The sequence below is a fragment of the Poeciliopsis prolifica genome, unplaced genomic scaffold (assembly GCF_027474105.1).
Source record: "Poeciliopsis prolifica strain line A6 unplaced genomic scaffold, Auburn_PproV2 SCAFFOLD021, whole genome shotgun sequence".
Taxonomy (NCBI): domain Eukaryota; kingdom Metazoa; phylum Chordata; class Actinopteri; order Cyprinodontiformes; family Poeciliidae; genus Poeciliopsis; species Poeciliopsis prolifica.
The window spans coordinates 8,908,659-8,935,280 of record NW_026562396.1 but is presented as its reverse complement, the minus strand read 5'-3'; the positions used below and the strand labels follow the sequence as shown (position 1 = coordinate 8,935,280).

The following is a 26,622-nucleotide window of genomic DNA, read 5'->3' as shown; positions in this document are numbered from 1 at the left end:
GTGGGCTAGTCGATGCGTGCGCTGGGAGAGCAGAGGGTTAGTTTCTCAAACCCCCACTGGAGTTGACCTTCATGGTAGTGTCGAGTCTCTCATCCGGTCTTCGGTATTTTTATGTTTGTTTGTAATATTTGATGAAAATCCATGGGAAATCCATGGCAAACCTTGAACAAGATAAAAACTGTGAAATGTGAAAAAGAAAAAAAAAAGTAAGCCTTTACATCTATCCATGCCATCACAAACTGTTTTTAAAAACTGCAACTGTACAGAAATAAGCGTATCTTTGCGAAAGCTTATTTCTGTACCAACTGTGTACCTGGTGAACTTTCAACTCGTAAGTAGAAAGTTCACCAGGTACATAGTTGGCAACGGTTATTTTATAAATGGATTAGTCTTTGATCTGATGTTTAATTAGGTAAAAAAAATAAACTGGCACATTGAAGATTTTCCATTTAACCACTTAAGCCTCTTTTATTCAATATTAGAAACTTGTTAAAAGATGCAAATATTTCAATTCCTTTTTTCCAAGTGTAAAAAAAGCCCTTGATTAGTCAATCAATCAGATATAAATGTGCTTCACTAGGCGCTCCCAGCCTCTTTTACTTGAGGCACTCTGAACTTAAATTTGCCTCTTTGACCCTCACTTTTCTGCATCAGAAATGCGCATGTTTACACGCACACACATCTTAGCCCATCATCTATAGTCCAATGTTTAATTCATATATTATAAAACAGGAGATTCTCTTTATGTAAAAGCTTAACCCTGGTCTTTAATATCTTTGTCCAGAGGTGAGATCTCTCAATGTCGTTGCCGTCGACTTGAAGGCTTTTCTTTACTGAGACTATTTGCCAGGAACATATTAACCTTAAGTAAGACGTCAATCTGTATGATCCACAAGTCTAAAATATGTTGCCTGTGCAAAAATATTTCTTCTACACCAAAATAATCTCCTCATAGATATTCTGATCTTGAAATGTAGAAACCCGCCAACTTAATAGGAATCTGTCACAATCAATAAAAATATATTTATTTTGTCTCAGAAGGAGTGGAAATTGGTGAATAAATCTTTTCAGTGCCTCCGGACTATTCCATCTGTGGCTCGCATTCTTACAGATACACTTAATTTTTTTTTCTTTTCTTTTTTTTTTGCAGTTGCATTTTTTCTGACTATTTTTCTACACTTTGTGGACAAAGACTCTTATGACAGAGTATTAGTTCCAGACTAAACATAGTTTAGTTTTTAATTATGACAATAGAGTCATAATTGTACAAGACTGCAGTCACAACATTAACAGAATGAAGACTCAGTATTACCGGTTCATTCTTTGACATGGACAAGGTCGTTGGCTCAGTCGTTTTGAAACCCTGCTACTGAAAATAATTTGACTACCGTATTTTCTGGACTATAAGTTGGAGTTTTTTTCATAGTTTGGCCAGGGGTGCGACTTATACTCTGGAGCGACTTATGTGTGGAAATTAACACATCATTATGTCATATCACATGTTATTTTCACACTAAACTGCAAGAGGGCGCTCTAGGCATGTGTTGTTCTACTTTTGGAATTAGCAGAGTTGTTTACAAGCGACATCGAGGATGAAGATTTCATTCGATTTAGTGATTTGGAGCGACACGGATGGTTTGGTAAACTTGTTAGCATGTTATTTATGTTATAGTTATCTGAATAACTCTTAATATGTTATGTTAACTTACCAGGCACATTCTTAGTTTGTTGTTTGTGATGTAACGTGAGCACACTGTACAATTATTCAGCCTGTGGTTGCCTCTATTCTATTTTTATTGCCTTTCAAGATGGCATGTCAGTTCTTGGTGTTGGATTTTATCAAATAAATTTCCCTCAAAAATGCGACTTATACTTTGGTGCAACTTATAGTCTGGAAAATACAGTAAATCGCTCATTAATTCAACTTTTTTCTCTGATTATTTAAACTTTATCATTGCCCGACAATATTCTTGCAATATTACGACTTTATTGTTGTAATTAATGAAAAAATGCATCTTAGGCTTGCCCAAATACTCTGTCATAGACTCTGGACACCTTACTGTGTCAAAAAAAATGACTGCCAAACAGCAGGCAGTTGCATCAGATTCAGAGAGCTGAACAGACAGAGGGTCCCCAAATTTATCTCTTCTTCGGGCCCCAGAAAATCTTGGACCGGCTCTGAATAAACACTCCAGAGTTCATTAAAGTGCCTGACGTGCCAACAGTAGGTGAGTGAAATTTGATCCGACTCGTGTTGGACCAACACCTTTTGTTTTCCCAGATGAAAACAGGATGTAGCCTTCAGATCATAAAGCTGTTTATTCCCAACTCAAGGCTCCGTTTTTGTACAGGCAAGTTTAAAGGCCAACGCCAAAGCTTGCTGATCTGAGCCAGACTTAGCGTGAGCTTACCGGGGGTGGAAGCTAAATGGGGCAAATTAAGGAGGGGAGGAAACGAGCTAAAGAGTAAAGAGAAACAGCAATGAAGACAAAAAATTTTGAAAATCTCTGTTCGCAGATATCAGATTAACAGGCTGTGCTTTTGTTGTGTAATTGTCAGCTCAACAACCAGTGGCAAAGTGGGTTGGAAGGAAAAAAAAAAAAAAGAAGTTATTTGGTGATATTTGTAGTAGGAAGCAGCTCAAAGTGGGAGCAGTTTTATTTCCCTTTCATGGACGGCGTTCATTAAAAGTTAGCAAGCTTCTCTGAGGCTAGTTAGGTTTTGAGTTAACTGTGGTGACCTGCTGTCACTCTTTCTCTCTGGAACGCACACACACACATGCACACACATGCACCACCGCAGCTGTTGTGTAGACATTAATCCCACAAAGGAAGCAGAGCGACAGCGTTGTGACCACACATCTCAAGCAAGCCGCTCATGAGTATCTGAGCGGCGGCGTGTTTTGACCGGAGGAAAAAGTTGGACCTTTTTCAAGTAACTTCCTCTATGGGCCAGACGAAGACCCCGGCCCCCTGAGAGGAACCACTGAGTCCCACGAACATTCGAGTCGTTTACTCGATGTTCGTGGGTTGCTGCAGATTAGCAACAGTACCATCAGCGCTCTCTTTTAACAGACGATGTCGTTCTGCATCATTATTTCTTTGTGGGTGACGGTCACATGGTGATGAGGCTGATTCAGTGTCTTCCTGTTTCTGCAGATCCACCGAGACAGAGAGGCGTCTTTCCACCACACTTGCAACCCTCAGCACTCAGGTAAGAGCTTCAGGAGGCTCCAGTTTCCTCCATCACTTTAGAAAGATTGCCTACTGTTTTATGATTGTTGATATTTTTTAATGCTCTTGTTTTATTGTGAGGTTTTAGATATTTCTATAAGCTTTCTGCTCTATTTAATGTGTGAGTGTTTTCAGCTAAATGCCCATCCGTTCGAAATTTAGCCAATTGATGTCCAACCTGACCGCTTTTCAGTCTGTTATCGTTTAGACAAAGCAAAGGTACAGTTTTTAGAGAGCACGCGTTTCCTTGAACATAACTTTAAAATAAGAACAAAATAAAAAAAAGAACAGAGAAGACCGAGTCTGTATGGCCATTTTTTTTTTCATCTCAGAAGAGGAAATGAAGGCAGATAAATATAACATAGATGTTTAAAAACACAAAGCTGAGACTTTTTCACATGCTGGTGGTTTTTGGGTGTTCAGATCAAAGCAACAACCTTTAAGTTGGGTAAAACATCAAAAGTTTTCTCAGGTCTTCTTTCCATGCATGCAGTATCCAGCTCAGGAGATAAGATGATATACAATATTGTATTCGCAGTAAGGTGATGAGATTTTAGCTGCATTTCTTAGAAACCAACACCTACCCCTCTCTTAATTTGTTTCTATAATATTTCAGAAATCACAAACTGTGTTTCAAAGAATCTGTATTTGGTGCAAGATAATCCAATCCATGTTTGACAAGACTATGTTGTGAGATTTTTGGGGTAATTTAATTTTAAGGTGGTTATGACATAATAAAAACACAGGAAATGTGTTTTAGCAAATTAATTTGTATCTTTATTTTATTTTTTTTTAGAAACAGATTTATTAGCATTTTAGACTTTGAACTATAGATGATCAAAGGCAATCCAAATTCACAAAAATAAATCTTTAGTTCAGCACCAAATGTCACTTTATCAATACCTGATAATTATTTTTGGTACAAGTTTTTTGTTTCTACACTCTGTTGCTTTGTATTTAGTTTTCCACTAAATACACTAAATGCTGCAACATTAGGATGACAAAATATAAGTATATAATCAGTCAGAATGGTTGGCACTGTACTGAGTTTTATTACCCAGACTGAGCTGAAGTTTTTACTTAAACGCAACTTGAGAACTACTTCCTTTCCACCTTCAAAATAAGAGCATTAAACATGGATACATAGTGTGAAGCTTAAAGCACTGACCATCATGTCTACGTAGAATACTTTTTTTTAATCTCGGCTCATCAGGCAAAGTCACTTGCTAACAGCAGTTAGCTCTTTTTGAGACGGCCTTCAATTTTAATATGGCATGTTAATATAATTGCTTGCGTGGCATTTTGTCATTTAAAAGTGCATTTTTTTAACAATGCATCGACTTTTTTGTATTTGACTTGACATTTTCTTTCCTTTTCAACCATTGTTTTCACTAAAAACATTGTGAGGTGCTGCTGAGCTTTTCCGGCTTTCTTTTTGTGTGCTACTGCATGTAGCGAGCATGAGAAGAATGAAATGCATTATTTAGCTGGCTCCATGGGGGTGATGGTGTTGGGATTATTTATGCACGCACTTGAAGAGAGCTGAATTTCATTAGACTTAGAGAAAGTTGAAGATGAAGCAGGACTGTGGGAAGAGATGTGATGTAAACCCAGCAGAAGTCGAGGCAATAGTTGAAGTAACAGCAAGTGGCTCATGGGGAAACATGTCTCCACGGTGACTCGACTTCTTATGCCTTACATTCAGCGCTAGTTTAGGCTGACACTTCCCATTTCTCATGGTTGTTTCTTCACATGCTTGGTGTTATTAAAAAAAGACTGCGTCAAGCTCTCAGCTAAATCCGACTGTGAATAGGCCAGTATCATTCTCAAGGTATGATAACCCACAGCAAAAATAGCATTAAAAATGTATGTAATAATCTACAATTTCATCTAATAGATTTTATTTTAAGTTATAACAGAAAATATAGGGTCTGGTGTTAGAGTAATCTGCACCATGTGCCTATTTTCAATGGAAATATACCCCGATATCAAAACGTGGAAGAAATCTACAGTAATTTTCAGCTAATTGACCTGGAGTGTAATCAACAGGTGGGGGAGGGGCTATCCAATGCTTCACTTTGCCCCAGGAAACAACAATCATTCCCATGCTTAAAGAGACTTTAGATCGTTGGAGATTAATACTGGAAAATCTTAGAGGTTTTAAAATTGTTCCTTTTTAAATCTTTAATGTAACTTGATACCAATTTGTTTATTTATATTGTTAATTTGCTACTAAAATAGCAAAGTTGGCATTACGGTTTACATTAGCAAAAGTACATCTGAACAACCTTTTTTTTTTGTGGAAATTAACATCCTTTGAACTAATGACTGAATTATCAATCTATAAGCAAAATACAAAGCAGGCAATACGCCAGTATAAAATATGAATGGTTTCATAGTTTGACACAAAAATACATTATGGAATAGTATAGTGATCCCACACTAATATTATAAATATTCTTACATCTGAAAGCAGTTTAAACACAGAAGAAACCTTAATATTCACAATATTCAGAGTAGAAACTATGTGAACGCTAACATATACAGTTTTTCTTTTTTCTGCTATTGATACATCACTGAGGTACCAAGATCTCTGGTATATTAGCATTACCAAAGAAACTAACATTTACAGTTTTATTTATCTCAGCTCCTGGGTGTACAGCCAATCAGCAACAGTAAACAATAACATGGCACTCCAGGATTGGCTGCTTTGCAAACACAAGCATATGGCATGCAAAGTCGCTTTGCTGCTTAGTATTTCATTTTCCAAAGATACAACTTCTTTGGAATTTTTGACATAAGCTGTAGGTAAAAGAGAAAAAAATCTGCAAATTGGTAAAATTTCAACTAAATATTTGGAGTTACTTTCAACAGAAAAATCAAACGCTAAGCCGCAAATAATCGGGAGTCCATTGCATGTTCCTCTGGTGTTACTTCTACATTTTTTTAGGTTCGAGTTACACAGAGTAACATAACGTGACAGTTGATTGATGCACAAAATACCACAACACTGGCCCTTAACTGAAGCCAACCTGACTTGTTCTAATTATGCAAATGCTTACGATATTTTAAACCTTTAAAAAAAAGATCTGCTGGTGTACATCCAGATTCATTCCACATTCTGGTGAAAACCAAGCAAAATGTATGAACAAAAGCACTTCACACCTGCTTTTATGCACAACGGCGGAGGTTGTGCGATTGCACCCGCAGAACACTCACACTTCCTGCCAGTCATGACCCCCTTTCTTTTTTTTGCAGTAAAACGTTCTCGCGTCAAATGCAAGGCTATCTGACTATCACAAAGGTGTGCATGAAATTATGACTGCAGACATCATGTTTGTTGAGAAGAGGTGAGAATTCACAGTGGTGAGACTTGGTCATCATTGAAAGTAGTTACTGCTGCTAAAGGTTATTCGACAAGCGGATCAAAGTCTTTCACACACTGCTTCTGCTTTTCGACTTAGTTTTGTTGCAATAAAGAAGATGGTGTAATCTGTACAGTATGTAGCTAAACTGAAGGCAAAGATTTGGTGAGTTTTTTTATTTGGTTCTTATTAAACTTTAGAACGTTGTACATAACTACTTGACAAATGAAAAAAAGATTTTTAAAAATATGTCTCGGCCTGGCAAGTTTTCCCACACAGTCTAAATTACGAAAAAAAATGACAAACAGTCCGTTATTTGTGAAGGAAAAGAATCAAAATGTGAGTCGGTTTGATAATAACGAAAGCAGTAATGGGAAGAGAAAGTCAAAGAGAGCAGCAGAGGTGACATGGAGAGGTAAAATAGAAGGGAGGGTAAAGGTTGATTTCCTCTGCAGCAGCTGGACAATAATACTCCCTTCCTGGTGGAAATCTTTTCCTCGCAGCCTTTCTGCCTTATTTATTTGGTGATGTAATAACAGACAGGAAGTCCCTCTGCCAACTAATCCGCAATCTGCCCATGATGGAAGACTTGGATAGAGTACTTAAAAACAAAGAAATCAGCCCTTTTTTTTCTTTTTTTGTAGTATAACACTGCCTCATTTGCCAAAAATATCTAGTAGCCTGTTAAACTGAGGATGCTTTTATGGGATTGTGTCATTCAGATAACGTTACACTAGCATTCATCATTTGTAACTGTGACAGATGGAGCATCTTTGAGCGACCGAATGGAAATGATACAAAAATCCTTTTGCTCAGGCATCAGAAGTCGGTTTCCTTTAGCTCTTGTGTTGTGGATTAAAATACTGGCACACATAAAACAGATTGTCTTCAATGGACTACATGAAGTATGGTTCACCTGGAGAACAAAATGTATAGTATTTTGGTTTTATCTCTTTTTTTTTTTAAATATCTCCAGTCCTCTCCAGTCATTTGTTGTTTCCATGCATCTTAAACAGAGAAGGGAGTCCCACTCTTAATTGGTTAGTGGTGATGGTTGCTAGTAAGCATGAGCAACTTTGATTTTATGTATCCTCCGTCTTAATGTCCTCATTTCACTGGAGGCCCAAAAGCGTGTTATCGATGAATGCGCCCAACGCGTGCAACCTGGTTGTTATTAAAAATGCTTGGTTCGGAGCAAAGATAAAGTTTCACTTCATTTTAATTGAGGTTGTATAGCGGAAAATCATTAGGGCATCATTTATCAGTGTCGAGGTCAGTGTAATTGACTCTGGGAAAGTAATTTGTAGAGTGTCCTGAATCAAGATTAGGGTTTAGATGTTAGATTTATTTATTTATTTTAACTCTGGAACAAATTCACGCTGAGCCTCATTCATCAAATTCTGGCAAAGATTTGGACACAGCCCTGGTTATAGATGAAGTTCCACGTGTGATTTATAGAACCATGAATTTAATTAATTGTTTTGAATAAATGAACATTGATAGTCTGGCAGATGGAAACAGTCATAATATACCTACCATATATTCATTGTTCTCCTAGCCTTACCCACAAAATTTGTCATTAAAGACATATTTCTCTCAGATCCTTAAAGCAACAGGATCTCAAAAAAAGATTTCTTACAAACAAGATCTCTACAAATGTTATTTCTTTAATTTCATATTGTAGCTGCCAAATATGAGTGCCGACTGAGGTACTGTCTCCAAACGGCAGCTTAAATTAAAAATAGTTACAAATAAAATCCTGCTGTCTGGTGTAATATTGTTCAGAAAGGCTTTCAGAAAACACTTATGGGTGTGATTAAGGTGCCTTTCTGCCATCTTAATGCGTTTTGTGATCACAACACTGCAGTTAGAGGTATTAAAGTCAGTTTGTACCTCTGATACTGCAATCATATGCCAATCGAGGTTGTCACAAGTCAGGCCTGCATCGACTTGTGTCAGAACCAGCAGAGGTTCTTACACAAGTCAAAACCTCGCTGTTAGAGGAATGATGCAGTGATGACGTACGCTTTGTGTGACTCGCCAACCACCGAATTTACAAACATGAACAAGACTCAAATCATTTCCATAAGAAGAGCGAGAACAGCGTTTGTTTCATCGGATTGCTTCATCCACCGTAATTGTTTTTAAAAATATAGTGTAGGTAAATCCTGACGTCAATTTCTTTTTGTGTGTGTGTGTGTAAACTCAACTGAGAGTATACAAAACTTACTGGTTGTCGTCAAAATGTAATGTTTTTTCACTGGCTTCTCAGTTGTTGACGGTACATGTTTTTATGATGTGAACTGCCTTTGAACTGCCTTGTTCCTGAATTGTGCTACGCAAATAATCTTGATTAATTAAACTCTGTGGGATATCACCATCTCCCCTGGTGATTCATAAATGGCCAGAAGAATCTTAGACTCGGCTCATCTCAAGAAAATGTTTAATGAGGCAGAATTTTGATGAGTTTTTGCTGAATTCCTCTGGAGCACACCCATCTTGTTTTCATTATCTCCTTGAGTCCTGTGCTTTCTAGATGTCCAGTTGAAAAATTCCAATCCCGAAAAAGCCCAATGTAGAGAGCACCAGTGTAGAAATCCTTCTAAATGCTTAATTTCCTTATCCTTAAATCTGTTTCTAGTATTTGACATAACTCTTTCCTGTATGTAGGAAACCCTGGCCTTCTATGAGCTGTTATGCACAGGAGCTCAGCAACGCTGACTGTTTCTTTTTCCTTACCTGCTGATAATGATCTTTCTGTGTTCAATGTTCTGCTCCAGTCAGCAGTTAATCACAACCAGTCCAGATTCATACAACAGTGTGTTAAATATAACAGCAATCCTCCTGAGAACCCCTGAGCTCAGTCACAGCAAGCAAAACATGTTCTTCTTTTCACTTGCTTTCGTTTTGATTATTGGTGTTTTGGCTACTGCAATGAAGCATTTAATGCAATCAGCTTCTCTAATCTGACCGAGGATGAAAAATCATTCATCAGTTGTAACTCAGAGGAAACAAATCACCTGAAATCTGGTGCTGCTGAACACTGTTTCTCTGAGACATTGTGGACTAAATATTGTCCACCACAGGAATAAACTTGAAGAGGCGTCTTTTTTTATTGTTTTATTATGTTTTTAAAGATACATATCATATCAGAATAAAAATATATTGGTTGAATGATACAAATTTAAGTCTACCACTGCCGGGGTATGAATAATTTATGTGTGAAATGGTAAATGAACTGTCCATTGAATTCATATTTTCTCAGTATTCGTTTCAACTCTCATGACAGAAAGTGGACTTCTGAGCAACTAATAAAGTTTGTTGAAAACCTAATTACAATGCTGAAGAACTGCCTTGACATTCCACAAAAACAGGAACAAACAACCAAAGTTTCTTCACTTGTGTGTAAGACAGGTCGTGTTTGTGGTTTAGGAGTGAACGCGGAGCAGCGTCTCCCCTGACACTTTATTACTGGCTCTTTTCTTTGCCGGAGCAACCGAGGCTGGGAGCCTGCCAGGTTGTGTTGCGGTTTCCCGGTCTACACTGAGTCATTGTGTTGCGCCGCTGATTGGGATGTTCCATGTTGTTCCTTCTTTTCTGGGTGAGGCTGTGTCCTGTTCTGCTCAGTTTTATTCAGTAATGTTAGTTATGCAGGCGTGGAGACACTGGCTGTCTAAGTAAAAACGAAGCATTGCAGACTACAAACATCAACCCTTTAGTTTAACATAGATTAATGTTCAATTTGTGATTACTGATATTAAAGTCAACCAAGAATTTAAAAGTTATGGTCTCAAAACTCCTGAAATATTCCATCTTAAAGGATTTTTAATGAAATAACATAAAAGGTGATGTGGTGAACAAAGCTGCCCCTCCCTCACCTATTGCTGTGCATTGTCAGACAGCTGGCTTATGAAGTTTTGATGTTCTGATGTGTATGGCCACAGATTAGTCTTAACCTTAAAACTATCACTAAGTGTAGCATTTACATGTCAAAAAGACTCAATATGAAAACATGATATTGCTGTTATGACTGTTAACCATTCATCCATCTCATCTTTTATCGAACACACTGATCACTAATGGGTGTCGCAAGAGTTGCCGGTGCCTGTTTCTAGCGGTCAACGGGCCGATACCGATACGTTAAAAAATGACTAAAAGGTCCGAAACCTATGTTGGTACCGATATTTCTGGCATCCTAATTAATCAGCAAAAACAGCAGTTTTTTTCTGTTCACTAAAAGTAATTAGATCACGTTTCAGAGTTTTATTTCTCAAAACTCTAAAACTATTGTGTTTTTTTTACTCATGTCATTGTATTCACTGAGAAATGTAATGCAGCCTTTATATCCGTGTATAATATAGCAAATTCTGCAGGGAGCAGCAGGGAGATCGCCAACTGATTAGGATCTGTTTCTGCTTAAAGCTTCCACAGACACATCCAGCAGCTTCTCGACTTCTCACCTTTTTTTTATATTCAACATGCTGACTGGAATTTAGATGTGCATAAAACACACACAGCTGCAGAACACAGCCCCATGTACATTCAGCAGGATGTTTCAATACTGCAAAACAACAACAACAAAAATGCATGCTGGCAGAGAGAAAAAAAATTATCCACAGCTTCTGATTTTGTCTGATTTTATTTTTATCTGTCCAACAGCAAGTAGAAAAGATATTTTTGTGACCAAACAAATCATGTGCACTAAATTTATTTGAATCATATTTATTGCTATTAGGATTTATTGTGAACATTTCTTATCTTAATAATTTGTATTGTTACATTTAGAGATTTCCATTAATGATATTAAAACATACAAAATACCATTTACTGACATTATTGGAAACGTTATCTTTACTATTTTCTCCGTAATTTGATCCACAAACATCAGTAAATGTGATAATATGATTAAATGTGGTTACTGTGTGCAGTTTAGTCATATAAATCACACTTCTGTAAGTGAGTAACAAATATATTTAAGTAGTTTTTCTTGATCATTTTATTGCCATCACAATAGTACCACAAAATATGATAAAATTCTAAATCCATATCATCCAATTTTTTAATTAATGTGACTTCTCAAAATGAACTAAAACTCCTTAACATCTGTCAGATCTGAATAGTCGCATTGATTTGTACAGAATTCTTACAAAATAAAAACTAGAAACAGTTTCATTGTGTTTACACATACATCAAACATGATGCAAAACATAAAAGCAACATTTATTCCTGCTGTTTATTGACTTACTGAATGTTGAATTATTGCTATTTTTATTTAGATTGTCAGACTTTAACAAAGGCATTGAATAAATCCCTGCTAACCTTAGTTTTTAAGTATGTCCATTTAAAAGTTGGACATGATTACACACAACAATTAAGTAAAAGATTTCACATTTCTATTACTCCATATTGATTTAATGCAGTGCTCACAGGTGTGTGAGCAGCTTCACATTCAGCAGCAACCTCCACCACCCACAGACGCATCAGAGCGTTCTCCACCTGTTCTCTCTGTCCTTTCTTTCCTGTGCGTGTGTGTGTGGGTGTGTGTGCGTGTGTGCGTGCTGTAGTGGACTCTGTTCAGAGCAGCGGGAGGAAGACAGCTGTCAGAGCTCACAGTCCTCTGCTAGTTTTGGTGAACAGGTGTGAGTTGGTAGAGTCTGTAGCAAACACGCTGTGTGCTTTGGCGTCCCCACCAGCTTTTACCGGATAAAGACCAGAAAGGTTTTCAAACACACGCTGCTCAGTAGAAGAAGAAAAAAATAAATCATATGCCAACATGGAATTAAAGGTCAGAGTAGGACTTATGAGCTAGAAAAGTAAGATTATTATGAGTTGAACTGGAAACAAGATAAAATCAAGACCACCTGCTGTAAAAGTAATACCGTACACGTTATTAACTACTGGTCTGTTTAATAGTATGTTTTAACCAAATATTGATGAAATATGTGTCTGATAATTGAGCAGTTTGTGTTTTGGTGTATAGTGGGATGTTAAAGACAGCATTGACCTCTCCGTTCCTCTTTATCCTAACCTCCAGTCAGGCCTGAATGTTTAGGTTTATGTAGGCGCTACTTGTCAGTCTGGCAGTGTGCAAATTGAAGTATTCATGAGCGTATACTGTTAGAATATTTGACATTGCTATTCGAGGTTTCTTGTTTTTGTGCCTTACTTTGCTTCCTAGCAAAGATGTTACTGCAGTTGGCTGTGTTTTCTGCTCTGAATCTTGACTGTGTGTGTGTGTGTGTTTTATTTTATTTTTTTTGTGAAAGTGTAAACTAACACAGATAATTTGTGAAAAGATTTATCTCCTCCACCTCGTCCCTGAGCTAATATTACATGTTTCTCCACCAAAAACATTGAGTCAGGAGGAGGGTCTTAGCGCTGTCAATCAACTTTGTGTAATTGCTGTTCAATGTGCTAATGGCAGAGAAACAACTTATCACAGGAAAATTGTTTATTCACTGTCATCAGTGGCTATGCTAATGTGCCTAGCATTCACGACAGACAGGAAGAAGCTGTTGTGTTAAAGAGCCGCCTCCTTGCTCTGATTGGTTGTTTCTAGTTGATACTACACAATGCCAATTTTAACAAATATGTAAAATCATAGATTTTTGAAAATGTATGTACTGCAACTTTAAAGATGCAATCCACTTGTGTTTTTTCTCATCTAACAAGTGGAGGCTAACAATAAAAACAAACCTGGGTAGTGACGCATGAATTTCAGTGGCACAAAATAAAATGAGAACATGAAGAATGTACAAATTCTCATATTTGCCGATGACATCACAAGAGGTGCTGGTAGACTGAGACATTCAACTCCCATTCCCGTTCTAATTCTCTTCCTAGACTGCTCCTAATTATTATCCTTTTCCGATATCAATGCAACACTCACATTTTCCCATGCAGAACACAAATAGACATCTTTTGAAGAAGTTTTGTGATGTAACCACAGGGATCTGTGCGCAGAAGCCTGTTTTACAGAAAGTACATGATCATCTTGCTTAAAACATCAAAAATAGTGAAACAGGACATGTTCCAAAGGAAATAAAGTGAGTTCAGCTAAATTAAAAGAAAAAAACAAAAAACAAATCTGCCTTGTAGCTTTAAGCTACTTCCACGTCCTGAAGGATGAGGACACAGACACTTTTGTAAATAAATAAATAAAAAGCTACTTCCTCTTGTGCTATGAGTTCACTGAATGCAAAATGTTCCCGAGAGACAAACTTCCACATCTTTAGGTCCAAATAGGCATCTGGAATATCGCAAAAACAACAAACTGGGTGGATGACCTCATCCAGCTGTTCCTGGCTGCTGGCTAAAGAAAGCCTGCTGGTGTATCAAGCTTCCTCTTCCAGTTTGGCCTGGGACACTATCAGTACATGTTCCTACATGTACAGAAAACCATGCAAGCACACTCCCCGCCCACTACTCCAGGACCTTGGTGCTGTGAATTGTGTGCTGATTTCTAGACATGCTTATTTGTGGTTCAATAAGGGGTTAGGAGTAATGGTGGGTGTAAACCTTAAAAAAAAAGGCTCACTGTGGGCTACTGTTAAAAAAACCATGTTGGTTTAAGGCCAATGTAGCTTAATGAGTGGAGCTGAATGTAGTTATTAAGCGCTGGGTTTGAAGTTTGAGGGCGGGGGGTGGAAACTGTTTAACATGATGAATTTAATTGAAATAGTGACTGCTGTCATGAACATTTCTAAAAGGGTTTTAAAAAACCTACAGGAAGTTCAACAAGTGTTCTGCTGTAGCTCTGTTTTTTTAGAGTGTTGTCATTTTCCCTTACTTGGATTTTTCTTCTAGTTTTTGACCTCAGAGCTTTTAAGGAGCAAAAGCGAAAGTTGTTAACGGTGCAGCACAGACAGCTTCATTTAGGACGCTTAGCCATCGATCCCGAAGGCTTTTCTCACCACCTCAGCTTGCTAGAAGTGTCTTCACTGCTTACTCTGTAGAAACAACTAAAAAATAAAACATGTTTTGACAGCATTGAGAGTTTCATTTTAACTGCTGAAGGTTGAGAAAATAATTTTCTGGTTTTGTCTGAGATTTTTCTCCTCCATTGCCAAAATTAGCATTTTTTTCTTGCTTCTGTGATTATTTTTTTTACCCCTCCAGGAAACCATTCACCACAAAACATTTATGTCTTTATTTTCATCCCGTGAGGTGTTCAAACTAGATATCACTATGCTTTTCAGAATCCTCGACGTCTTCGGCGTTCCCCAGTTTACCCCGCAGAACCAGCAGTTCCACCAGCTGTCCGTCATCCACTCACAGAGACTCTGGCAGTGACATTGAAAGCCTCCTGAATGCAGAGCCAGGATATGACAGCATCTTCAGAAAGGTCTGTAAAATTATGTCAAGGTTATGGGAAACAGCATTTTTTTCTTCACTAAGTGGAATATGTGAAGGAAATATTGTCCTGATGTGTTGCATTAAAGTGACCCAAAAAAAATCATTTTTTTTTCCCATGTTATAAGCGTACACTTCATTGAGTTTTAATAGGGTTTTATTAGACAGACTAATCTGGAGCTGTGCCATACTCTGTTTTTGGGTAATAAAAGAAAATTTTTCTGTTTCATAACCCATCCTTTCTTTAAACTTCCAAGGTCCTCATGGTGTTTCTTCACTCATGTTCCCTAATAAACGTTTTGAGGCCTTTTGGAAAACAGCTGGATTCAAGCTGATGCAAAGATATTTGACTCTATTTTTACCTATCTGAAAATTTGGTCCGATGTTGAGGTTGAAAAGCAATAAACACCTCACTGTCACATGACCAAACAAATATCACATGACCAATTCTTTCCCCTTCTAGAAACACACACACCGACTGAAACAAGGTAGAAACGAAGCTATTGTTGACATGGGCCCAGTTTTACTCATTGAATGGACACCAATATGTTAAAAATGGCCGATTTCGATACATCGTGCATCCAAATTGTTCAATAATAGGTTAATTTCTGAAGTCAGTTAAATTGGAGTTTTTTAAATGTATATTAAGCCTGTCACAATAACTTAAATTGTAACGATAAATTGTTCCAGAATTTATTGCAATATACATAATTGTTTTGAGACCATCTTCAGGTATTATAATGGTAATGACATAATAATGCAAGAAGGCATTTTCAAATTCCAACAAACATTTAGCACAAGAACTGGCAACAGAAATAACAAATAAAATGGATTATGGTCTTTCTGTAAACAAAATTATCCTTCAAAAAAGGACAATGTTGAGACCAAAAAACCAGACTTTGCTCTGAAAGTCTGGTAATGAGGGACTTGATGAGGGGAAAAAAAAAAGAAGAGAACTTCTCCCATCGCTGTACATTTCAAATTGAGAGGGAATCCGGTTTGAATTGGCAACAGAGGCTTTACGCTTTGGTGGCTGTGCTCCAAACATCAGGTTCGCTCATGTCGAACGGCAGGAATATATTTTTGTTTGCCTCTGCAGCTGTGCCTTTAGGGAATATCTTCAAATATGCAACACAAACACTGTTTCTCTCCGTCTGTGCTCATCGCCCTGAGGCTCAGACCCAAGACATCAACCGAGCATCTTTCTGTCCCTCTCTCAGCATCATATCTTTCCGTTGCTTCGAGCTCGTTGTGATGGAACTATGAAGTCCACGTGGCGCTTATCAGCGGCCTGCTGGTGTTTGGCCTGGGATGCCAAGGGGTCGGGACACGGCAGGCAGTGAGTGATGGGCGAATAGGGGTGCGCGGCTCGCCAGCTTTGATTTCAAACAAAGGCCGCAAAAGCTAAGTTCTGAAAGAGGAGGATTAGCGCCTTTGCTTCCCTCTGAAGAGAAAATGCCTTTTCTTTAGCGAGCTGCACTAGAAAAGGGATAAAAAGAAAGAGAGGACTGTTTCATAACTCTAAAGGCCATGGCATGGATCTCATTAACACGTTAGCACAGCGTGCATCATGTGCCCTTGTGGAAAGAAAGCGTAACATTAACTGTTGTGCGTGAGGGCATGAGAAAACCAGGAAAGCCTGAAATGTAAAAAATGCTTAATCCTATCCGAATCCTCCTCCTCGTTTTCCTCCCCAACTCCAAAAGCCGTAGCGCTTGCTGCGCCCCGCGTGCAACAAACCCAGACGTTCCCTCGCTTCCCAGAGGAAGTTGTTTCTGCGGCATAAAGCGGATCTTTCTTTTCCCAGCCCCCAACAGAAGCGGCTCTATGTTGGCGCTAACACCGCAGCTGGCAGCACAATAGACCGAGTTAAAGCTCACACCTACGAATTAGCTCCAAAAGAACCTGTGAGTGTCGGCGCAAGAGCGCGTTCCCACCCCATCGCAGCTCAAAACTTTCTGCAGCGTCTTCATTAGGGAGTGAACACAACACGGTTTCTTTCCTGGCTGCAGCAGTCTTGCGACTTTGACAGTGTCTGTGTGTGTGTTTGAGCAACATCTGTGAAAGCTTTGTTTTTTGTTTTTCCTTTTTTTCAACCCCATCATCTAATGGTGTTTGTTATAATGTCAGTGTTGCTATAAAGTGGCTGTTGCTCGTTACGCTTAAGCCTTGCCATTTGGTCCTCATTACGCTCCATTCCTGTGGGTTAAATTGCTCCTCCAGCCTTCTCTAAATTCATAACATGCTTCAGCGAAGAAATGCTGATGTATATATAATGTGATAGCCCAGGTGATTAGAAGTGATTTGATGCGCATATGTTTTATTTTTCCATTTTGCTTCATTTTATTGTTTCCTGCATGAAAATCTGGGCGTTTTTTTGTGTGTGTTAGTTTTAAATATTCCTTCATCAATGCTGTTCTTGAGCCAGAAAGAAAATGATCTTTTTTTTTTCTGTTTTGTGCCGACAGCTTTATTCTATTTCGAAGAGTTTGTCACCATCAATGTAACTCAAAAGGAAAATTGCCAAGTAAGATATTGAAAGACAAATCCGTGCAGAACAGGCGTCCTCTGTAGAGATTTCTCAATCAACACATTGTTAGCTCTCAGCAGAAGGTGTCAGCTTTAAGGATAAATAAAGCACCCACACACAGGCTTAGCGGTTCTCATGCTAGGGTGTGTTACAGCTCACCTTGAAGTCTATCTTGATTACACAGAGGCCTGTTAGCAGTATCGAGGTAAATCAGCTCTTTCACAACTGGAAAAATTTTCCATCTGTGCTTGCAAACAGTTTAAAGTGCTTTGGATGAGATACCTCGTTATCTGGAGCGGCTGCAGGTTACTTTGGTGTGTACTGCTGATCAGCTGGCTGAAAGAAGGCTTCTTTGCTTTTCAAGGATTTGAAGGAGCACAAATTTAGGTGTTTGGAAGTACTTCCTTGTTGTTTTAGAGCAGTGATTCTCGTCAACTTTCTATAGATAAACTCAAAGCAGAATGGCCTCATGAGCCGAACTGTTGGTTCAAACATTTCTATAAAAGCAACAATGGAGTGGCATCAGATTTTAGTAGGATTTCTTCTCTTGTCTTTGGTAAAAGACCACAGGCCATTTCTCTGACTAGCTCTGAACTTGCGCGTACGTCTTGATATTATTTACCCAGAATGCCCTGCACTATAGTTGGCTTCCTGCTTTCGGAGCAGTCTCCAGTCCGCATGGCGTTCATATATACATTTGAAATGCACCAGATTTTACTTCGACCCAAACTGAGACAGAGGATTTTAGACAGATTTGTGGTTCACCTCAGAGTTCAATTGGACATTCACACTTCCCCAAGCACACTGGACTTTCTTGACAAACCAATTCAAGTTGGATTAAAGTGGACTAAACAGGTCTGGTGTGAAGGAACAAAGATGTTTGATGCTAAAAGCTGTCTTTTCCTTTTTGGATGTCTGCAGAACGACGAGCCGGTGACGGGAGGAGACAGCACCAGCGAGGTCTCCGTCTCTTGCTCCTCCACAGACGACACCGCCAGTGTCGGCCCGTCCAGCTCCAGTCCGGAGGGCAGCCAGGGCCTGAGCTGGAGCCCAGAGGAGGGTATCCAGTCTGAGGCTACCAACACTGAAGGCCAGGATCGTCCTGCTGTTGCTGGAGGAGGACCAGGAGGAGCAGGGGACGCTGAAGAAGAAGCAAAAGACAGAGTGAGTGAGGTGCCGCGGCGTTCCAGTCTCTTCAGGAGCAGCAAGCGCTCTCTGTCGCCGCTTCGCCGCCACAGCTGGGGTCCAGGGAAGAACAACGGAGGAGAATCAGAGATGAACCAGAGGAGGTGAGAATTGGAAGGAACTCATTTAGATTATAGACTCACCGATTATTCTGTTCCCACTGGTTTCCTGTTTCCAAAGAGGTCTGTCATCCTGATTGGGATTTGCACTCGTTGTGATTTTGTTACATAATTTGTGACACTTAACAGAAAATATAAAAGCACCTAATCTCATATTTGTCAATCGAAAGAGATGGAAAAAAAATTTATTATTGAAATTCCTGATCACAATTCAGGGCCAATTCAGAAAAAAATGGACAATTCCAGTGTCTTGCCAATTTATTGGTGCATTCCCAATCATTTTACCAACCTGTTGGTGTTACTGAGTTTCAGTCAGCAGGTGTCACTAGACCTGATGTCTCCAGAATCAAAGGTTGTCATTATTAAAGTTTGCTCATGTCATCTCCTTTGCACACTTTGTAGTGTAATAATGCCTGTTGCCATTCATCAGGAAGCAGTTTACACAGAGAGACACATACATACAGATGAAACCCGGTGTTCACATACACTGAATAAAAAGTAACACGTTTTTATTCTCTCACTGCCTGAAGTTAAATCAGACCAAACTTCTTTTGTTTTAGGTCGATTAGGATTACCAGTTATTTATATTTGCTAAATGCAACAATAATGAGAGAATGCGTCAGAGATCAGTGTATTTATGTCTTCAAAATGAGACATTTAGCATATGAAATAAAAACTTGACTTAGCAAATAACAATAATTTTAGTGATTCTAATTAAGCAAAACCAAAAGAAATTTGGTCTGATTGAAATTTAGACAGTTGTTATATTTAAACTTCTGGTTTTAACAACTTCCAATTAACAGAAGATGCCAGGTGGTTTCTCCCACTTAGGAAAAGGGTCATCATATTTTTGAAGTGTTATTTGTTTTATCTTAAAAGCATTCATACAGGATTTTATTTCTTTTTTCAAAGCAAAGCATTAGTGAAAGCAGAAAAAGATCAGAGGAAGGTCACCAAGATTTGACATTTGTTGCAAAGATGCTAATGAGACAAAGCAAAAATCTTTCTTCACCTCGAAGGCTGACAAACACAAAACACCCAGATCATAAAAAAGCAAACATCCAGGGCTAATCTTACAAATTCTGTGAAGTTTTTGTCTCAGACCATATTTGTACATCCTGCTGCTTTCGTTTGGTCGAATCTAACTAGAATTATATATTGCAAAGAGTTTCTTGGAATCGTCATGATGTATTTCTCACAAAAAGGTTGACACTGACATAGCATTGTGTCAATAAGCATCTACATCCTCACACCGTCTGACTGTCTGCGTGTCTGCACAAATAAGGCAGAGCAGCGAGTGGTGCTTTCCTCACAGGCAGACCGACGGTGACAGGAAATGATAATGGTACTTGTAATAAACTGTCCGCAGGGACGCAGTCAGCAGCGCACTTGTGTATGAATTGTAATTCTGGGCAAGAAATTCATTAAACCATCCCTGACTGCCCTATATTAGGCTTTTAGATATCTATATATTTAAATTTGACTTAAGAGTCATTTAGAAATTAAACCACTTCATTTGCAGTGAAAACTTGCACATAAACTGTGAAGAAACTTTTTGGCTTTAGATTTCCCTCCTCTTTAGCGTCTGTTTTTACATGATTGCTTAAACACCCCAAATCAAGTTTCCTGATCCCACTTAATTGGATATTTATTTTTTATTTTTTGAAAATTAAAATAGATTAGAATTCACTAGAAGTGGAGCAGGGGAAAAAAGGCTTAATTCTTACAAAAATGTATCAGGCATACCAGGATGCACGTGGATTAATACATTAAAAAATAAGAGGTCTTTTCCTGCAAGGCACCATTAGAGTGTCACTTAGATGAATAAGAAGCTCTCACCGGCAGCGGATTAGTTTGACATAAAGAACAGAAATCCACCAAAAAACATCTCTGAAGCTCATTAATTCTAGATTAAAGGTGTTTGTGCTATGCAGGGGGGCCATGCTGATAGCTATTTATTGGCTTTATGCAGCGAGCTTCTTCCTCACGGTAGAAGTTGGCGCTCGGGACAGATTTCAGAGAGTCGCTGCTCTTGGTATGGACGTCTTTCAGGCTTTCACATCTGTTTTCACGCTAATTCAACTGTTCCCTGGCTGAGGCCTCTCGTGTATCAAACAGATGTGGGAATGGTAGAAGTGAAAACGCACCAATTAGTTGGAATTGTCCAATTTTTTCCCCTTGATTTTCTGAATAATTAGACCTTTTTTTTTCCCCTCCCCAATGCTTTTCCCCATGCGAAGCATTTAAATAAAGAGACCAACATATGACGTAAACAACTCAACCCACTGCATGTACTCCTTTGATGCTGTTACGTGACTTTGATGTGATTAACCATTTACTTTGATGGATTAATGGTAAAAAAAAAAAAGCCAACAAAAAAAAAAAACTGGCAAATCTTGTATTTCTTTATTATGCAGGGTGTCTGTGCATCCTTAAAAGGTCTTAGTTTCCTGTATCAAAAACGAAGGCCTTAAAATGTCTTAACATTTTTTAATTTTTTTATTTTAAATTCAAGTCGGCCTTAAATACGTTAATCACAGACCATATGTTTTAGGATGAAGGTACTATTTAATCTGGTATATTCTCTTTAATGTAGTTTTGTTAACTCATGTATCTAAAATGAAGGTCTTAAAATATCTTGAATTAATTCATAAAATGTAAGTTGGCCTTAAATACGTTGACCACCTCTTAAATTTCAGTACGAAGGGACTATTTAATCTCGTATATCCTCATAATTTTTTTATTTTATTTATTTTTTAATTCATGTATCTAAAATGAAGGCCTTAAAAAGTTTTAAGGCTTTAATATTAGCCGCATAAAAATAATCTAAATTGGTCTGAGATATGGTAATCACAGATCTTAAATTTTAGCATGCGGTGACTGTTTAATCTCATATATGTCACTTTTTTGTGAGGCAAACATTTTAGTCACTGTCGGACATCTTAAATGCTTTCTGAGTCTCAAGGCAGTTCATGCTGCCGCTACATAGGCTACCTTGCTAGCTAGCTGTTGCGCGTCTGTCTGTCATGAGCTTGATGCGAGGGGAGAGACGATACAGCTATTGCCACTCGAGGTGAAACCCAACACAATGAACGAGATGGCAGCGATCAAAGATGATCATATTTCAACTTTCTGTGTTGTGTTGCTAGCTGTCATTTTCACATTACATTACAAGTCCAGAATTTTGCATGAACAAATGCCATCGGCCGCTTGGCTGGAAGAGGGCTACCAGTTGTCGCCACATCATGCTATTTCTATTTTGTCACTTCTTGTGTGTGGAGTTCAATCCACATGAGAGCAGATGCATTTTCTGCAAAAGAAAAAAAACCTTCTATGTTTTGCACTATGGGGGTTAAGGCTGTAGAGTGTCACATAGAGTGTGAAAAGTGCAATCTCCCAGAAATTTCACAGTTTTTGCTATGCTTGATTGTAAAACACCAACCACCCTCTATATTTCTATTTTTTATTTTTTTTGGGGCTTAAATTTTGTTCAAAATGGCTTTAAAATGTCTTAAAAAATTTTGAATTTGACTTGCTGAAGCCTGCAAGTGTCTGTGAGTCCCTGTTATTATTATGTATTTTCTCATTTTGTGTGTCAAATCCTTAAAAAGGATTCAGTTAAAATTGGGACGAGACCTTAATGCAGACTAAATGAGCCCAGAAATGCTTCCCCAGAGCACCTGCAAATGGACGGCGTCCCAACTCTTAGGAAACAATTGCTTCCAAACAACTTTCCATTTAGGAACATTACGTTTTATTCTTTCTTTTTTTTCACCAAGCACAAAAATCTCTTCTGCTCCAAAACACTCAACCTCTCATCATGCTCATCTCTTCCACGCTGTTCTCTCATATCACAATTCATCTCTCCCATCACGCACCACTTCCTGTCTCTGTTTCATCACCCCCAGCTCCATCCGTAGCCCTGGTGAGGGGAAGCCGGCCTTTCACAGGAGAAGGTATCTGACGTGTTGTCGGGATTCATTTGTTGTCTTCATGTGGACTGTGTGAAGATTCTGCTTTTCTAACATCTGCTTGCTGCTACCACTACCGCTTTATGCTGCATCCCTGCAGGCGACTGTGCTGAAGAATGTTGCTGTCTTTTTCACCCCTGCTGGAATGTGCATCAAGCACCATAGGGCAAAAAAAAACTGTGGCTGAACCTCGTCTCTTTTCTTTGGAAAAAGTGAAGTGAAACTCTGCAGGCTCAGCTGCATGGCTCCAGATCGAGAACGGAGTTGTGTTTTTTAAGTTCCTGGAGGGATTTCTTGGAGACTATGAAGGCGTCAGAAAGGTTTGGAGTGCAGTCCTGGAGGAGAAGATTCTGTGCCACAGCAATAAAACCCCGAATGGAAGTTGTTCAAACTGTAAAATAACGTCTACCTGCACTTTTGCCCAGTACAGGGTAGGAGGAAGCAACAATGAAGGAACCAGCTTCTTTCTTCGTTATTATTGATCGTACAAACCAGAGCGGAGTTTTTTCTAATATGTTGGCTCAGTCAAAAGCTAGTGCTGGATACATTTTGACTGAACAACCTTTTTATAGTTTTTCCAAAGTAGATCATTTAAATAAAAATGATCTGAACTGAAGGTTTTGTCAGACGAGGGCTGAAACGATTAGTTGGATTAATCACAAAGAATCAATTATTTAAATAATTGGCAACTAATTTAGTCACTGATTAGTTTGTATACAGACTCAAAAAAGATAAGTTGCTCAAAAAAATTAATATATCCAGAGCCATAACTAAACCAAAACTGTACAAATATGAATACATTTTGTATTTAAGATGAAAACACAGTTGTCTGCAAATAGATTTTAGCCAAAACGCCTCAATCAACTTCACCTGGTTCAGATTTATTAAAGGAATCCTGTGTTGTTGCATTTTGGGCAATAAACTGATTGTTTTCCTATTTAAAAAAAGGAATTGAATTATTTGTTTGCATCTTAAGTTTTTATACAATTAATTAATTGTCAGAATAATCGACAGCCAAATCGATTCCTAAAGTAATTGTTAGTTCTAGCCCTACTTTTCTTTTGGCATTAATCTATCAAATTTGGCCACTCAGTTTTCCCTCTTGCAGAGTGTGATAAATCCAGATATGGACACACATTAGTAATACCATCTGCCAGGTTCTAATTAAGACATGTGTCACATTGTAGTAGGTCGCTGAGGCAACCATATGGCCACATCTGTCTCGCTGAACAGTCGGGGCTGTTCAGCCGGGCACAATAAGCCTGGTTCCTGGCATATTGTGGCTTTATTGTCGGAGTTAGTTTGATTTTTCTTTTGCATTCTGTACCGTAAACAAGTACAGAATGCACCCCTGGCAAATCTTTCTTGATTTGCACCAGGAAACAAGTTGCTGTGCCCAATCTGGACTGTTAATTGACTAAAATGTTCTCGTAAGCGTAGACAAAGAAGATGGAGCAGTTACTTTGTTGTCCAGCAGAAACAATAAAGTTGCAACTCTTAATAGATTACTTTTTTCAAATAAACACGAACAACTATTTTAGTAATTGATTATTCTGTGATTTTATTAACCAATAGAATAATCAAATGAATCGATTAATCACCAATAAATTGCATGTTTTGCAAATTTTTCATATAACCACTAAAACAATACTGGGAATATATTGAATGATGCTAATAAACATAGAAATTCCTTTTTAAAGTAAGACATTTTATTGCCTAAAATGCAATACCTTCGCATTCCTGTAGTGAGCGCTTGATCATTTGTAACAAAGGAAGCATCTGCAGCCAAAAACAATGCTTCAAACATCAAAGTTCAGCCTGTTCTGCTTGACCTAACATTAATACAGTGTGGATAAAAGGTTCTTTGTAGATGTTTTTTCAACAAAATTCTAACCAGATTAAGTTAAAACTATTCTGCTTCAGGACGAAGGCTTACAAACTTTTTTTTAATTTCTTAAATTCCAAATGTATGTACATATTTATAGAATTTTTTAAAACGTGTTCTTTCAACAAATTCCTTTTTTTAAAAGTCCGAACACTCCAGATGACGACTAATCAATGACTCAATTAGTTGACGGTTATTTCAATAATCGGTTATTCGCAATTGATCCGATTAATTGTTTCAATCCTAATGTGTGTGAATGTTTTTGCATGTCTCCTCGAAGACGACACTTACATGCAACTTTAACATTCAGTCCAGCCAATCATAGTCTCCTCTTGTATGTTTATGCTGTAATCTCTCTCATCTCTTGCCTCTTTCCCTGTGTGCTTTTTTTTTTTATTTGTATTTTTTTTCCACTTCCCACTTCCTCATTGCCCCCTCGATTCCCCAACACAAAAACAAAAACTTCTAACATCTCATCTGTTACTCTGAGTCGGCTTGGAACACGACCGCTTTTAAATGATGCACGTTTACAACCGACTCAATTTGCATGAGCCGTTGTTATGGGCGTGTTTTCCTTTGTGTGCAACTTCAGCCCCGTCAGTTCCTATTGCCACAGCAGAGTCTGCAGGTGTTGGTCAGGATGAAGGAACTTCTGGGTCTGTAGGGGTGAGTATCCGGAGCCAGGACAGAGGTTTCAACGTGACAGATATAGCCGTCCGCCTTCCCGACCCCGAGGATTACCGGGCCGGTCGCCAATGATGATGATTCTTTCAGTCCAGCCCTCGGTCAGTGATGCTAGAAAGCGTCAGGACCGGTGATTTGCTGGACACCGTGGAGCCCACACTGCCACCAGAGAGGCTGGAGGAAAAGGGGAGAGAGAGAGATTTACTGAAGCAGACCCAGACGCAGCTTGCTAGCATAGCTCATTCTGAAATGTAGCTGTAGTTTTCCTCCCCATAATCATTGCATTGGATTTTTTTTTCAGGGCCTCTCATTCGCAGTCATAGATTGATGTAATTGGGGTTGTAAATCACAGCTGCAGAGCCCTCCGCACCGATGCCGATGTTGGAAGTCATTTGCAGCTGCTTCGCCTGTAAATCTGCCCCAGAGGCCGGCGATAACTCAGCTGACTAAACACTGTGCAGAGCCCAGCTTTATGTGTGTGTCTGTGTGCGTGCGTGCGTGTCTGTCTGTGTGTGACAACAGGTGCATGCATTCATTTCAGTGTACTGCAGGAATTGTACGTCTCCAGAAAGATGTGATGAATAGTTCTGAGAGACCTGGAAGAGTGTGTTGACATGTCGGGTTCTGTGTGTTTCTGTGCAGCTACAGCTTAGAAGGGCTCAGTGGGATCCAGGAAGAGTTGAGGGGCTCCACCATCCAGGAGCCCCGCGACCTTGAGCGCTCCAGGATGCCCCGATACAACAGCGACGACAGGGGCTCCCTGGTGTCTCTGACGGAAGAGCAGGAGGAGCGGGAGGAGGACAGCAGGCTGCAGGAAAAGGTCAGTGCTGAAACACACACGACTTGCATAACGGTGTCCAAATCCGATGTAGCGATCCGATCTTTACAATTAGATCAGTCGCACCATTGAAAACAATTCTAGATTGATTATTGATGACACATGTGCCCATCAGGTGAGATCTTGTCATCCTAATTCTATGCTTTGTGCTCTGAGTGGCATTGTTTTATTATTTATTTTACATTGTATTTAGAATTGTTAATTACACTTTCGGAACCATTTGAAAGAAGATTTGTTGCAGTTCATTTATTTCATCAATCTGACCTATTTTTTAGTCGGTTTAAGTTTCTTTATTATTTATTCTACATCGGCCGTTTTACTCCTAATTGTGTTATTTTTACATGTGTGACCAAACCTGTGAAGATATCGGTGTATTTAGCAGTTCTGGTGCAGAGTAATCAAATAAATTAGCAATTAGGTATATTTATATCTGCGTAAAAAAAAAAAAAAGGAACGTTTT

The 26,622-nt window shown here is 38.7% G+C and overlaps 1 protein-coding gene across 8 annotated transcripts in view; it reads left to right on the top strand.

The window, feature by feature from the left end:
- Positions 1-26,622, top strand: part of LOC129369408 (A-kinase anchor protein 13) — a 124,338-nt gene that overhangs the window by 63,679 nt on the left and 34,037 nt on the right. For 7 of the 8 annotated variants that reach the window (XM_055044781.1, XM_055044778.1, XM_055044779.1 and 4 more), the window contains exons 10-14: positions 3,159-3,213; positions 14,797-14,942; positions 18,402-18,769; positions 22,693-22,740; positions 25,967-26,144. In XM_055044781.1, the coding sequence (XP_054900756.1) occupies positions 3,159-3,213; positions 14,797-14,942; positions 18,402-18,769; positions 22,693-22,740; positions 25,967-26,144 (795 nt within the window). The remainder of the gene's footprint in view (positions 1-3,158; positions 3,214-14,796; positions 14,943-18,401; positions 18,770-22,692; positions 22,741-25,966; positions 26,145-26,622) is intronic. The other variant, XM_055044783.1, reaches the window with a different exon arrangement.